The sequence below is a fragment of the Oryctolagus cuniculus genome, chromosome 6 (genome assembly GCF_964237555.1).
Source record: "Oryctolagus cuniculus chromosome 6, mOryCun1.1, whole genome shotgun sequence".
Taxonomy (NCBI): domain Eukaryota; kingdom Metazoa; phylum Chordata; class Mammalia; order Lagomorpha; family Leporidae; genus Oryctolagus; species Oryctolagus cuniculus.
Window position 1 is genome coordinate 11,673,486 of NC_091437.1, and position 16,147 is coordinate 11,689,632.

Genomic DNA, 16,147 nt, shown 5'->3' on the forward strand with positions numbered 1-16,147 from the left:
AGGACTCTAACCAGCACTCCAGTGTGGGATGTCTGCATTTCATGCAGCAGCTTAGCTCACTGTGCCACACGCGGCCTCTGTCATGGGGAATTTGTTACCATATCAGAGAGGCCAGCAAAGACTCCTGAGGAATGAGAGTTGAGCCGAAATTAAGGTCAGCAGATGTGAACAAGCTAACCTGGGAAGGCAGAGCATCCCCTGTCTGAGGAGAGGGCAGGTATGAATGTTTTCCATGAATGTGAGTATGGTGAGGACTAAAATAAGACCCCATGTGGCCATCCTAAACGCAGATGGAAACCACTGAAGACAATAGGCTAATCCTCCGCCTAGCGGCGCCGGCACACCGAGTTCTAGTCCCAGTCGGGGTGCCGGATTCTGTCCTGGTTGCCCCCCTTCCAGGCCAGCTCTCTGCTATGGCCTGGGAGTGCAGTGGAGGATGGCCCAGGTGCTTGGGCCCTGCACCCCATGGGAGACCAGGAGAAGCACCTGGCTCCTGCCTTCAGATCAGCGTGGTGCGCCGGCCGCAGCGGCCAAACAGTAATTCATCCAAGATTGCTAAGAGGCCAAAAAGGGGCCCTGGGGAAGAAAGAAAAGACAAACATTGGGACCAGCACTGTGGCTTAACAGGTAGAGCCATCATCTGCAATGCTGGCAGCCCATATGGGCACTGGTTTCAGTTCTGGCTGCTCCACTTCCAATCCAGCTATCTGCTATGGCCTAGGAAAGCAGTAGAAGGTGGTCCGAGTGTTTGGGGCCCTGTAACCACCCAAGAGACCCGGAAGAACCTCCTGGCTTCAGATCAGCTCAGCTCCAGCTTTGCAGCCATTTGAGGAGTGAACCATTAGATGGAAGACCTCTCTCTGCATCTGCCTCTGCCTCTCTTTAACTCTGCCTTTCAAATTAATAAATAAATCTTTTTTAAAAAAGTTAGAGTTTGAAAGATAATTAGGAGATAAAATTAAGATTTAAGGATTCATTGTGAGATATTTAAGAGTTATCTAAAGCTTCAAGTTCAGGTGATGAACATGGGTTCAATTGTGAATTTGAGGTTATTGTGTACACATCTGAAAGAAATGCTAAGCAAACTACTTGCATATTTAGGGCTGGATCTGAAAGGAGAGATGTTAGCTAAAGGTAAAAATGTTTTGAGTCATCTTTATTTAGTTGGCAAATTAAAACAGTCTGCACACATAAGATCACTTAAGACTAAAAAGCATTTATTGTTAAATGAATTCGGGGTTGGGGGGTACGGGGCTGTGGCACAGCAGGTTAACACCCTGGCCTGAATGCCGGCGTCCCACATGGGTGCCCGTTCTAGTCCCGGCTGCTCCTCCTCTGATCCAGCTCTCTGCTATGGCCTGGGAAGGCAGTACAAGATGGCCCAAGTCCTTGGGCCCCTGCACCCACATGGGAGACCCAGAAGAAGCTCTTGGCTCCTGGCCTCGGATCGGCGCAGCTCCGGCCGTTGTGGCTAACTAGGGAGTGAACCAGCAGATGGAAGACCTCTTTCTCTCTCTGCCTCTCCTCTCTCTGTGTAACTCTTTCAAATAAATAAATAAATCTTAAAAAAAAAAAAAAAAAAAAAAAAAACAAGAATTCAGGGACTGCTCCATGAATTCATCAAAATTTTAAAGCTGGGTAGAGGTAGTTGAATCTTAAGACAGGATGATGGCTAAAGAGGAAAACCAGGAGGCTGTTCCATCATGGGAACCAAGAGGAGTGTGTTTCAAGGAAGAAGTGGTTAGCAGTATGAAATGCTACAAAGATTTCAGGTAAAATAAAGTCTTAAAAAAAATCCTTACTGGATTCAAGGATTTTGGGGAAGCCCCTGGTGTCCTTAGTGACAGCTTGTAGTGAACTGATGAGAATGAAATCCAGCTGGAATTGTGTGAGATGCAGACATGGAATAGTGAGCTTAGGCATCTCTTTCTAAAAGCTTGATTCTGAGGACTGTAAAACAGAGTCCTTGTATCACACTGTGTAGTGACGGTGTTTTCATTTGTCTTTGGTGAAAATGACTCAAGCATGTTTAGAAATCAGTGGGAAATAAATGCGTTTGAGAGAGAGGCAAATATGCTGAGGTAGAAGGATGATCTTGGTAATGTTCTAAGAAGGAAGAAGAGGAGGTGTCCCTAACCTCAGGTATGTGTAGAAGTGTTTCTTATACTGTAACCTTTCTGATAGAGGGTGGATGATACAAGTAAATCTGCACTCATAATAGTCAAAAGATGATGGTTCCTGGCTGATGTTTATTTTCTCCATGAAACTGGAATAGAGAGGAGGTGAAGCAGACAAAAGTTTAGGATAGTGGGCAAAAGTTTAAAATAACCATTGTAAATTGATGGACAAAATAGGATAGGATTTCTGGGAGGAGTGGATTTCCATTGGAGGTTAAATATGTTGAGTTTATAGTACATAGATTGTTTTGAGAGGATCCCTTGGCTATTGGAGGCATGGTCATAAAGAACTAGCAATGTTCTTTTGATTCAGTATTAAGGTTTTACTGACCAAGGGATAGAAGTTTAAGGTGTTGGTAGCTGTTGATTATTTACCTAAATTGGATAGGAGAAAAACTAAAAAGAGGAGGACAGATCATTGAAGAAATAGGATAGGGATCAGTGGACTGGTGGGCCTGATGAAGTCAAGCTGCTAGGAGAAGCTGTGATCACAGAGTGGAATATTTGAATTAATGGTTTTAGAAATGGAATTTCTTATGAGTGATGACAAGGTCGGCAGTGTGACGATGGAAGTGAGTGGCTGAGAGGGAACAGATGAGGTCATTAGAAAAGAAGTCAAGAAGTGATGATATAATATTGAATGGATTATCCAAGTAGACATGGAAGCCATCCAGAATGATGGAGAAAACTCATGATGGAAAGAAAGTGTAAGCTGGTGGCTAATATCTTCAGTGAAAAAGGAGGTGAATGATATTAAGGTGAAATATATTAAAGAAGAGGAAGAAAATGTGTTACAGCCAAATTCAAGTGCCTTGAAGAAACAGGATGATGTTGCTATTTTTATTGTTTAGCAAGAAGAATTCCAGGCACTCTTGTAAACATAGAAAACACCAAATAAATGCAGTATTTTAAGTCTCCTAATCCGTGGGAGCTCACAAGCTATAGAAAGAAAGAAAAAAAAAGGCAGCCACATTAGCAATTAGTGACAACAGAATAAGATAGATACTTTAATAACAACATATAAGTATATTGTGGAGTGAGTGGAATGTTTATCTCTGAACAAGTCATTCAGTTTTATAAGAAACACTAAATTGGAACTGAATTTTGTGTAGTCCCTAGAGTGGAGAGGGAAAGGACATCCCAGAAGTAATTATATTATGTATGACTCCTAACCATGATAGACAAAACAAACTCAGTGATGACATGGCGTTGTACTGAATACTGTACTGTTGCAACACATCGTTCTTTATATCTAGATTACTTACATGTTTTGGCCTATTAGTCCATTTTGTATTCTTTAGAGTTCTGCATTTGTTCTCTAATGAGATGATTTAAAGTGAGTGTGTATGTCTCTGCAGTCACACATGTACACAAATAATTATTCTAATGTTTGTAGAATTTTTTTTGAAATTAGGCTGGATGTAATTTATTAGAAACATTAAGTGCAGAGTGCTTCCTAAGTAAATGAAATTACTTTCACAAATTTCCTTTTGTCGATTCAAACACTCATTCAGTAAATTATGTCTGTGCCATTAATGGCTCTTTGTAAGCAGCAAGGATACAAAGGTGAGTGTGACACTGTGATCTCAGGCGCTTCACAGTTTGTTATGTTGCAGCCCAGTGAGGTGTGCATGTGCCAGGAAAATACCTGTTACTGGGAACGCTGTGGCTTTTTAAAAAACTCATAACTCCTCTCAAGCCCTCTGACACATTTTTAGACTGTTGACTTATTCTTTTACTGTTTATGGAAGAAGTTTTGAATTCATCAAACTGTGAATAAAGTGTTAGTCTAAATCTGTGATGTTCAGACTCATTATAAAGTTCTTGTTCTTCGATGTAGTACCTTTCTAATTCTGGCTTTATTTCTCGAAGGTTGTGAAGATGAGAAAAGAAGTGAAGAGAATCCGAGTGTTGGTTATCCGAAAACTTGTCAGGAGTGTTGGCAGGCTGAAGTCAAAAAAGTTAGTAATTTAAAATAACTATCCTGTGACTAATAAAATGTCACAATTTGTTCTTATTCAGTATTTACAAAATTCGATGGTGGGATCTAGGAGAGTAATTAAATACCTTACTCACTGGGCACTTTGTGTTATGTAGAAATGATCTGAGTGAGATAGAATGCGCTGTGTCAGCATGTCCTTTTATGGTTTGGACCTTATTCACCTAAGATATTTGATGATGAATTATTCTGCTTTTTTTTTTTTTTTTCCAAATTCTCTATTTGGTCTTTTCAGAATGAAATTCCTTTGGGATTATTTATATTTTTTATGGTGTTGGAAGTTATTTTAAGATGTTGATATAGCTTTAAAAATCGAGTAATATCACTTAAGATTTTTTAGCACTTTTTTCATTGACTTGCTAAGTAACTTGAAGTATTCAATACATTTTGGAAGTATTTATTTATCAGACTATTGTGTTCCATGTAATTTTTTGAAAAAAGTATTTTTGTATTGTCAGCATCAGTAGTATTAGTGGAAAAGATTTTTTTTTTTATTTGACAGATAGAGTTAGACAGTGAGAGAGAGAGACAGAGAGAAAGGTCTTCCTTCCATTGGTTCACTCCCCAAATGGCCACTACAGCCGGAACTGCGCCAATCTGAAGCCAGGAGCCAGGTGCTTCCTCCTGGTCTCCCATGCGGGTGCAGGACCCAAGGACTTGGGCCATCCTCCACTGCCTTCCCGGGCCACAGCAGAGAGCTGGGCTGGAAGAGCAGCAACCAGGACTAGAACCTGGTGCCCATATGGGATGCTTGTGCCTCAGGTGGAGGATTAACCAAGTGAGCCACGGCACCGGCCCCCTGTGGAAAAGTTTTTTATTTATAGTTCTTAGCATTTAAGTATGGATATTTTAGAAAATCTTTAAATGTGTTTTGTTTCTTATTAATTTCCTGTCACTTCATAAATGTTTTGAAAGATAGCCCCTTTCTGTGATATAATCAGATATTTAACATCCTCAGAGAGCAAATTTTCATTTAGTAAGATATCCATGCAACTTTTAATTTTGCTTATGTTATATGAAAGCTTATGTTATATGAAATACAGTGTATGATTCATTGAGAAAAAGTGTTGCTGACCTTCCCATTAAGGGGCTAGGGAATGCAGAATTTTAGTGCTAATAGCCATCAGTGCGGTGCCAGCTAAATGCTTACCTTTTGCAGTTCTAGGCAGTTGGATTTGTTTTGGAAATCGAGGTGCAGTTGCAGAGGGTAGTGCAGGATGGTGGGGTGTTTGTTCTTTAGACATTTATTATACTTTTCTAAATGAGATGAAAACCTTCATTGCAATTGGAGTCTAAAATTGATACTTTGCCCAGCTACATATTGTAATGTATTTCCTGCAGGGGTAGCGAAGATGCACTCTTGAAAAACCAAAGACGAGCACAGCGATTGCTTGAAGAAATCCATGCCATGAAAGTAAGTGTGTCTGCCTGTGTGTGTATGTTATTACTTACTTGAATATTCCTGAGAGCTGCCCACGACTGGTAAAGAATGTAGCAAGCATGCTTAGAAAATTGTAATATGGTTAAGCTTGCTTTTTTTCCATGTTTTTAACTGAACTTCTTAAAGTGCTAGACCAATTTAAGTTAAAACTCTGCCAAGCTAAACTCATCTATGTTTAATAACGCCTCATGCCTAAGATTTTTATTTTTACTGTAACTTTAGGCATGAAGTCTAAATTAAGTTCAAGAATTAAGATGTTCACGTTATTTGGGAATGTGGATGGGGTGATATTGGTGGCTGACATCATGCTTTGCCTATTGCCAACTCAATAAATTTTTATGTGGTGGTGTCAGCATTTTATTCAGTTCTGTAGTAACTTAAAATAAAACAAAATTAGTGTTGCGCCAACGAGATCCAAATTTTTCTTTTCTTCAGCCAGACTCTTCACTAGCATAATTTTTAGGTCTTCTCACTGCTGTTACTTTGTGGAAACTTTCATTTACCAAATGACATACCATTAAATGTCTGGAAGACTGTTTTATTGCAGAACTTAAAAAACAACATTTGGTACCAGCAATTATCTTAAATGCAGGGTCATTTTGCACATATGTTTGACTATTATGTTTTGGTATAACTTCGAAGTTTTGAGTTAGATAAAAGAGGAGAATTCTCTAACAATTTTAATTGAACTAGATTATCAAAGCTTCTCATACTAGTTTCTAACTTTTACAGGAAGTTGATAAAGTAATTGACAGGACAAAGTTATCTCCGTTGATTTGAATGAAAATAGATGAATGAAATGCCTTTTGGATGTGGAATGTGTTTTATATTTGTTCCTTCTGTATGTCTCACCTCCTCTGATAAGACTCCAAAGTTCATGTACTGCTAGTGATGCATCTTTTGTATTCTCAAAATTATAATCTCCCTTTTATCCAGTCATTCATGAAGAAAAAAATGCTGTATATTTGATTTTTCATTGTTACTTGTTTCCCTTTTGCTAGCATATTTAGAATTTTTTAATGTAACTTTTTCCTCATGATATTCCTATGAGAAATCAAATCTTAAGGGACTTTAGCTTAGAAGATAGCATTACTTATTTTCATCTCTTTCACTTTCTCTTAACCAAGATCCTTAAGGAATTACATTACCTAGCTAAATTTTTCCCTATAATTGTTCAAAGTCATTTTTGTATTAACATTATTCAGAGGCCATGAGCTACTATGTAATTGCTGGTTTTATTTTAACAATGGAAAGAATGCAGTGTATCTAATAAGCTTATATGTAGTTTGTGAAGAGTTTAAGCATAAAAGGTACTCATTAATCTTTGAAATACTTCCCTTTTGTAACCCTCAATAACAAATTTGATTTAGTAAATTAGCAAGGCCTGTCCAAGCTATATGTAAAGCATGTTTTCTGTTCTTAATGAGCAAAAGGAAATCACATTTAATGATTAAAGTTCATAAGCTTATAAGATTATTGTGCCATTAGCCTAATTTCTTTGTTTATTTTTTTTTGTTTTTTGGTTTGTTTGTGTTTTTTTGCTTGTATACTTTTCCCTGTGATTATAGAAGGCCGCTGTGGAATTATTGCCTCAGAGAAAGCTAAAATATATAGTCTGAATATTCTTTGAATTCATAAAATATATAGTATATGTGTTCCTTGAATTTGTGACAGTGGTTACAGTGGTCTAGGTTGGGTAGTATGACTTCAGCGTCTTTTGTAATCTCATTTAAAGCGGAATTCAATTTAAATATAAAAACCAGAATATAAAGGGAACTAGGAAGACTGTATGTTTACTTTTCTTAAGTGGCAAATTTCATTCCATATTGATGGTTTGGTTTTTTTTTTCCCCACAAAATTGTTTTTTTTGCTAAAAGAAGTAAATATATATAGCATTACTCTTAACTGAAAGGTTATTTACCGTTTTCTAGGGAAGTGTTTATCATATATGTGGGAGTATCAAAGAAATAGTTACAAAACAGTCGACTGACAGTCTTAATTAAATTTGGAGAAAAAGCTCTACTTATTCATTTTTTTCTCTGGAGGAATTTTTCCTTTGGCTCATATACCACTGGATTTTTATAGTCTTATTCATGACATACTGTCCTATACTTGCTGTCTATGATAATAGGGTATTTTGTTACAAGATGACATGAAGAAAACCTGAGATATTTTTAGAAATGAGAGTTTGTTTTTCCTGGCCAAGAAAGAAAAATGACCTGATCTTTATGATACTATAAAATCATGGGTTCTAATTTTATAGACTGTGATGTATGAATCCCAAGTCTTTGATGCCTTTAGTATTCCTAGTTGTAACTTTGATATTAATATAAATGCTGGTTTCTGACACAATTTATTTCTCTTTGAAAGCTAAATAATTTATCAGCATTTGCAGATTCCTAGCTGGAGAAAGAGATTATAAAATTAAAGCACACACTGAAATGACTCAAAATGTGGAAGAAATGCCTTCCTCCATATTGAAGGTAATAAGTAGCTTTTACTGAGCCTTTACTGTGGGCCAGATACCATATTCTGTGTTTAAACTCACATTCTCGTGAGCTAAATATCCTCATTATCTCTTCTTATAGAATAGGAAACTGGAACTTAGGGAAGTTAAGCAGCTTGCCCAAGGACAAGTAATTAAGTGGAGACTCCTGAACTGAACATAGAGCTAATGGTGTTAGCTCTTCACTGTCCTGCCTCAGGAAGACAAGATTCACTCTTCTGAAGACTGGATGAGATCATTTAACAGGCATGATACCTGCCCTCTAGAGGAAAAATGGCCCAGATGTGTGATTTGCTCTCTGATCCTTTAATTCCTCATAGCTAAGCATAGTTACCTGTGTCTCTTTCTTCTTTTTACAATATTTCAGTTTATATATGCTTTTTAAAATTTACTGAAGAGTGTGTGTGTGCATAATTTCACATTCTGTGATTTGGCTAAGTTTTTTCTGTGAATGCTTGAAAAGAAAATCTCCATAGGATTAATAAAAGATGTGTTATTATATCCTTTAAGTATACTGTGTTAATTAGCTGTGTCAAATTAACATTTCATTCACTTACTCTACCAATTAGTTGTGTTAAATGTATTACTAATCTTTAACTATAATTGCTTCTGACAGTTTTTTATTTGTGAATCGATACAAAGGATCATATTTTCAAGTCAGACTGATAGTGATACCTGGAATGCTGCCTTATTAATAATTTGAAAGGTACAAGCAGTCAGAAAGCACGGATGAGTCAGGTTGAGATCTGGGACTGATTCCCAGCCTACTCTTTCCACATCAGACATGTACTTGTGGCCCAGAGAGCTTCCAGATGAGGAAGTCTGGTCCTTACTGCATGGCAGGGGAGTGTTTAGCTTTCCAAACTCTCCATCCCATAGCCCTAGGTTTGGTCCCTTACTTGCTGATGTCTGGAGTGCCGTGCTTCAGAAATCCCTAGATTCGCAGTGTGCCATGTGCCTGCCCCTTGGAGCATCTACTAGGGGCATACTTCAGCTCAGGCCCTTTTGCCGACTGCCAGGAGGGCTCTGGTGGGCCTGGTAGCGAGCGGATTAGACTGCATCACCTCCCTTGCCCCGAGGCCCCTTCTGGCTCCTTCAGCTCCCAGGAAGGCTGCCTGAACCCTTCCTTCCTAGATCTGCAATAGTCTTTTACCCTCCCCCCCCTTCTTTTTTTTTTAAGTTTCATAAGCTTTAATAATAATACTGCCTTTATGTTTTTCCTACAAATGTTTTGGAAAGTATTGCAGACCTGTAGAAAAGCTGTAATATAAAAATAATGATGCATCATGTCACTGTGATGCCGACTCTCGGTCACTTGCACGAAATGGTGCCCTTGGATTTCTCCATTGTTGAGGTACCTTTTGCCATTTGTAATTATTTAGAATCTGTGAAAAGATTCTTTGAGGAGACTGAGCATCCTGTGGTCTTTCTCACAGTGATTGATGTTCCACTAAGACATTCTTGCTCTGTTTCCCTGCAGGAATTATTTTTTTGGTGAGACTCTCATTCATTAGGAGGAATTTTATTTTTTAAGCATCATTGAAATAGGTGATGATAGCCATTTTTTGCCCATGGAGAAGACAAAGGTTCTTTTTCCATTGTTTCTCATATGTTGGGTAATTATGGATTGTACCCTGGTCTTTGTGAAGATTGAGTTGTAGAGATTCTGGATGTGGTAAATTTTCCCTAGAAAAAGTTTTTTTTTTTTTTTTTCATTAATTTTCTTGGCTAGGCTTTAAATCTGTCTCAGTTTACGTCCTTTGTCTTTGTTGTGTGTGTTTTTTTTTTTTTTTTTTTTTTTTTTTGACAGGCAGAGTGGACAGTGAGAGAGAGAGACAGAGAGAAAGGTCTTCCATTGCCGTTGGTTCACCCTCCAATGGCCGCCGCGGCCAGCACACCACGCTGATCCGATGGCAGGAGCCAGGTGCTTCTCCTGGTCTCCCATGGGGTGCAGGGCCCAAGCACTTGGGCCATCCTCCACTGCACTCCCGGGCCACAGCAGAGAGCTGGCCTGGAAGAGGGGCAACCGGGACAGAATCCGGTGCCCCAACCGGGACTAGAACCTGGTGTGCCGGCGCCGCAAGGCTGAGGATTAGCCTAGTGAGCCGCGGCGCCGGCCACGTCCTTTGTCTTTTGGTAAGGTGCTGTGAACCTGTTCCCTGCAGGAGCGCTTCAGGTCTAGAGATCCCCACCCTGCTTCCCTTCTGGGTGTCCCCTGCTCACTCAGGGGACGGGGTATCCCGGTCTCAGTCTTCCAGCACCTCTGCCACTGCTCCTGACCCTCGCTGTTGGCCTCAGGCTGAACTCTGAAAAGCTGGAGGAAGCCTGTGTAGCTTTCCATCGTCCTCACTCCTTTGAGCTTGTGCTCCCTCACAGTTTCTGTGCTTCCGTTTCATCTCCAGGGCCCTCAGACAGGGCTTTTTCTGTAGTGTGACCCTGTTTGACGGTCTTCAGTTGAGAAGTGAGTAATCGTGTTACCTGTTAGTCTCTGAATGCGAGGGCCCAGAGTCACTGTAAAACTGAGTCTAAGGGAAATGAGAAAGAAAGAAAAGACAGTAAAAAACTATAACCAGTTCTGAGAACAAGAAGTATGGCATCTGGAATCCAAGTGAAGAAACAGTTTCAAGAAGAGGGTGGTGAATTGAGGTGGTGGTAGTGTTTGCAAAATTGGCGATTTTATTCCCAAAGTGTAAACCCACTATTAGAGCATGGTTATGGATAAATCTATCAACTTAAAGTTTTTCTGTGATCTAGATTGCTTTGCAGAATGATACTTCTAAGATCAAAATAGTTTTTGTTGTAGCTCATGTGTCATAAGCATGTCAGACATGCTTTTTCTCCTTTTTCCTCTCTAACCCTGTTTCTTACCTGTCGCTCCCCCTCTTCATGGAGGAACGACACTAAACCCTGCCTAGGCTTCATATCCGAGTCACGGCACCATTATGTCGCTCCCCGTCTTCGTGGAGGAACGACACTAAACCCTGCGTTGTTCTTTCGTCTGCTCGGCCCTCCCCGGGTTTGCTGCTGGTTCTTCCCGGGTTGGCTACCGTCCCTTCCACCTCCGTGGAAGGGCGGTTCCCCCTGCCACTTTCCCCACTTCCGCGGGGGAGCGGCACACCACCGGCCGGCGCTCTCGGGGGCTGCACAGGTGTTGCCCTTAGATGTTCCCGGTGCATGTTGTCTCTCTCCTCCTTTATAGTCCTCTTCCACCAATCCCAACTCTGCTACCCACACGCCGAGTACGCTGCTCTCCTCCAATCAGGAGCAGGTCCTGCTGCTTATTGGTTGAACTGGAGGCAGCTGTGTAGAAGCTGTTTCCTCCTCTCCCAGCGCCATATTGTGGGAGAGCAGATGCATAGAATAAGTCTTAATTCCAGTAACTTAGTCTAGTCCGAGTTGCTCCCAGTTGCTCCCCACACTTACCTGTAAAAAAAAAAAAAAAAGATGTTTAACTGTGTCTTTAAGGGCTGCAGTTGTTTCCAGAGCCATGTTTCTTTCCTGTCAGTCTGAAACATGGCTCATAAGGCGCTGTGTGATTTCTCCTCTAACTTCCTGTTCCTTGTGCCTGTTTCTTCTACATGTGCTACATGTTTTATGTTAGTTACGCTGGCTTCAAACATAGCCATCTGTTTCGTGCTTTTCTTTTAAACTTAGTACATCCTTCCTACCTGAATGAATCCTTGCTTTTTTTCCCACCTAATTTCTTACGTTTCTAACTCTAAGAACCTTTTCTTTGGTACCACCACTGTGACCTCAAAAGAAAACATCTATTCTCTACAGCTCATTTTCCCTGATGTATTGTTGTTATCATATTGATTAGCACTTTGCTTGCATGTCACTCCTGCTTTTGAGAACTTTTTTAAGTTTTATTTATTTATTTTAGAGGCAGAGTTACAGAGAGAAAGAGAGACACAAAGAGACAGAGAGAGAGATCTTCCTTCCACTGGTTCACTACCAATATGGTCCCAATGGCCCAGGGCTGAGCTAGGCTGAAGCAGGAGCCATAAGCTCCATCCAGGTCTCCCAGGTGGGTGGCAGGAGTCCAAGTACTTAGGCCCGTCATTCATTGCTTTCCCAGGTGCATTAGGAGGGAGCTAGTTTGGAAGTGGACCTGCCAGGACATGAGCCAGCACTTACATGGAAGGCCAAATTCCAAGGTGGCTGCCTAACCTGCTCTGTCACAATTGGGACCCCAAGAGAGAATTTTTTTTTTTAAAGATATTTATTTATTTGAGAGGCAGAATTACAGAGAGAGGGAGAGACAGAGAGAAAGGTCTTCCATCTGCTGGTTGACTCCCCCGATGACTGCAACCACTGGAGCTGAGCTGATCTGAATCCAGGAGCTGGGAGCTTCTTCCAGGTCTCCCACACAGGTGCAGGGACCCAGGCACTTGGGCCATCTTCCACTGCTTTCCCAGACTGTAAGAAGATAGCTGGATTGGAACAGGAGCAGCCAGGACATGAACCAGCTCCGGTATGGGATGCTGGTGCTATAGCCAGAAGTTTACCCTACTATGCCACAGCATTGTCCCAGAGAGAACTTTTATTTAACATAAGGGATTGTTTTACTCAATTCATTGTCCCAACACTTAGCAGTGTGTCTGTACAGCCTGCCTACTTGGCTATATGACTTTTAATGCAAAATTTTGTTGGAATGTTTACAATATTAAGACTTCTGAGGGTCTGGAGGTAAATGGAATACTACTGAACTGTTACTAGGAAGAATGTATGCCCAGAGAATTTTGTTTCTCAGTGTTTAGTATTAACTGTCAGGATCAGAAGAATAGAAAGGATCTTCATCATCCTGGCAGTGCCCAAAGGTCATGTAACTTCTAATTTAATTTTAACAGGCAGAAATTTTCTTGCTTCTAAAAGCAGAGCAAGATGCCTTGTTTTAATAGCCTTCTGTCCTCAGCTTATGACCTCTGAAAGGATAAACAGGAAATCTTAGTGGTATTTTTAAAGATCAGTATATAGTGCTCTCTTCACACTCAGGCAACAACATTTCAAAACAGATCATCACATTGAAATACCAGTTGGATTCGTGGCATGTGGCTTCTGAAGCTTTAAATCCAGATTTTGACTAGGTCTTGCTCTGGAACCTTTAGTGGTACCGCATTTTTATATGCAAGTGTCATGATTTTCATTCTTTACCAAGTTGATAAAGTCTAATAGGGGTTAAAATATTCTTGTAAATAAGAGTAGATTTGATAAACACATGGGTACTTCAAAAAGTGTGTGGAGAAAAGTTTAAAGATGAATCCATATGGATTTCAAAATTCTTTGCATCAAAATAACCTTACCTTTTAAGTCATTTTTCCCAGAGACTTTCTGAAGTACCCTTGTAAAAGTGGTATCCGTCTACTGTTCAGACCTGCTTGATTCTATTTGAAAACAGGACAAGTTACAGGTCTTTGCTTGGCAGAAATGATGAAAATGCTATTACCATTTACTGAGTCATAATACCCACCTAATTTTGGAGAAAAAAACCTGATTCTGGAGTAGCTTCATCTGGGCAAGCCTACTTCAAAGGCTACAGGGTGTGTCAACAAGATTGGGAGTAGGAAGTAGGAAAGCTGTATCACAGGAGCGTTTTGCTCATAATATTTTTTATTTCTTTTTGTTTTGTTTTGATTTGATCTTGTGTGTGTGTGTGTTTTGTAATTCTGGAAATTTGAACTTTCAACCTTGGCAGGATATTTCCTAATAACTGTGCAAGTATCCAAAGCACTTTTCAGCTATTAATTCAAAAATTTTGGACAACCAATACTAGTATCATAATTCCAGTATGAAATAATGTGGTGCCTGAGAAAAGAGGTAGATATTACAACATATTTGTTGGAAACGCCACGGGAGACCAGGGGCCTAGGGAAAGCAGCAGTAAGATCAGTGAATCACTGGTCTTGCAAAATGCGATATTCTTTTATTTTTCAGCCGGATATTTTCTCAGTTGGGGATTCAGAGGAGACAAATTAGTTTCAAACATTTATTTTCGTTAACTTGAACACATCTCACTTTGTTAGATTCCTGTTGCTAATGGAAATCATGTATTTTTGCCTTTCTGTGTGTCAGAACTAATGTTAGTGTTTAGAATTACTATTTTGTGTTTGTGAGAGAAATTTAGTTATGTTTGCCTTCTTGAATAGAAGGATTTTATTCTGATTCTCTACCTGTCAACCAAATTTTGTAAACTATGTAGTCTTCTAAGAGATAAAAAATGTTTCCAAAGAGGTTAATAACTTAAGTTCATAATGCTTCTTAGCAGTTTACAATGAAATGTATAGTTAGCTTTTATTCTCACCTTTTTGTCTATAAAGACTAACCAAACCCTTCATTAGGTATTTCAGTTTTTTGTATGAGTAGAGTAGGGAGGGTAAGCCTTACTTTTTAAATTCCTGATTTCTGTACTCTCTCCTGTGGCCCGGGAGTGCAGTGGAGGATGCCCCAGGTGCTTGGGCCCTGCACCCACATGGGAGACCAGGAGGAAGCCCCTGGCTTCTGGCTTCAGATCGGCACAGCGCACCGGCCGTAGTGGCCATTTGAGGGGGTGAACCAACAGAAAAGGAGGACCCCTCTCTCTCTCTCTCTCTCTTTCTCACTGTGTAACTCTGCCTGTCCAAAAAAAAAAAAAAGAAAAGAAAAGAAATCCTGATTTCTGTTGAAATTTGATATATTAAAATACAACTCGAAGGTTTTGTTATACTTAACAGTTTTTCTTCTACTTATCACAATTTTTTGATGTTTATTTATCTTTTTGTTACTAATAGATTTTGCAACCATAAGAGGCAAGATCAAAAAGGTTAGAAATTTCCAGAACAGCTATTACAAATTGTATGTTGTATATTCAGGTGTATTCAGTACATTTTAATTTAAAGTCTGTAGGTGGAGGTGAATACATTTCTCTTTTTGCTCACAATTAATACACTCTTCTACTGGAAACGAGCCTCCAAGTCTTTCTATGGTGCATACCACCATCCTGGTGTTATAATCTAAGACATGTTGGAACCAGATTTCAAAGAGTGGGGAACTCTGTGTTGGAATTGGAAGAATAAATATGATTCTTGTTGAGAACAGGTATTGCAGGTCAGCAGAGCACACCAAAAACTAAGCATACATGTGTGTAAGGGCATAGCATGACTGGGAAGTGCCGCTCAGTGCTCGATTATACTAAAGTTATTTCTGTATGTCTTCCTTGTCTCAGTGCCCGGTGCATTAATTGTAGCACACAACGGAGACCCAGCATGCATTTTTCTCAGTGAATTAATGCCATAGCTGGAATATAGAGTAAATGGAGAGTGAAGGGTCGAAGGTCATGGCTGAAATAGAAGGGGAGGCTATTTCTGAGCCATTTTTTATCTTTTATCAAAGGATTTTTGAGTAACCATTTGTTTTCTAGAAAGGAATGCAGTAGGCAGCATGAAAGATTGTAGTATCAGAGAGCACCTAGTTTGCCCAGTTTTTAAAACAGGATAAGTTATTATGGACGTTTTAAAATTTTTAAAAGCAGGAGATTACTTGAGTAAGTAATTACGGAAGGCTGCACTGAAAACTGGGCAGCTTCATCACAATTTTGATGTTTCTAATTTACCTGTTTCCCTGATGTTCTCTAGTTGAATTCCAGTTAGACAGCAAGGCTTTTGATTTATGCAGTAGACTTCACATCTTCAAAGTACATATAATTCATAGCACAAGGTAGCTCATCCTCTCATGTAAGAGCATTGCTCATGTACAATTTTATGATTTCAATTATTAGTTACTGAGGCTCTACTGTTTTTTGAGGGTGCTTCAAAATGTCCAGTATAGAGAGTTAAATTAAAAGATGTGTATAGCGGTCCAAATCCATTTTCACGACCATGGGTGCAGGGGAATCTTCGAAAAGTTGCTAAAAATGCTTGTTACGCAGAAGCTGCATAGACTTCAAGATTTCTTATACAAAGCAGAATTACCTTTGAATGCTGCTTTCCCGCAGACTTCTTGGAGCACCGTCATGTTACCTCCAGTCTTCTTGGTGGCTCTGCAAGGGT

At 39.8% G+C, this 16,147-nt stretch overlaps 1 protein-coding gene across 1 annotated transcript in view; it reads left to right on the forward strand.

The window, feature by feature from the left end:
* SRFBP1 (serum response factor binding protein 1) overlaps nucleotides 1-16,147 on the forward strand; it is a 68,485-nt gene that overhangs the window by 12,791 nt on the left and 39,547 nt on the right. Inside the window, exons 2-3 of the mRNA XM_008254947.4 lie at nucleotides 4,050-4,138; nucleotides 5,518-5,590. Coding sequence (XP_008253169.2) covers nucleotides 4,050-4,138; nucleotides 5,518-5,590 — 162 coding nt within the window. The remainder of the gene's footprint in view (nucleotides 1-4,049; nucleotides 4,139-5,517; nucleotides 5,591-16,147) is intronic.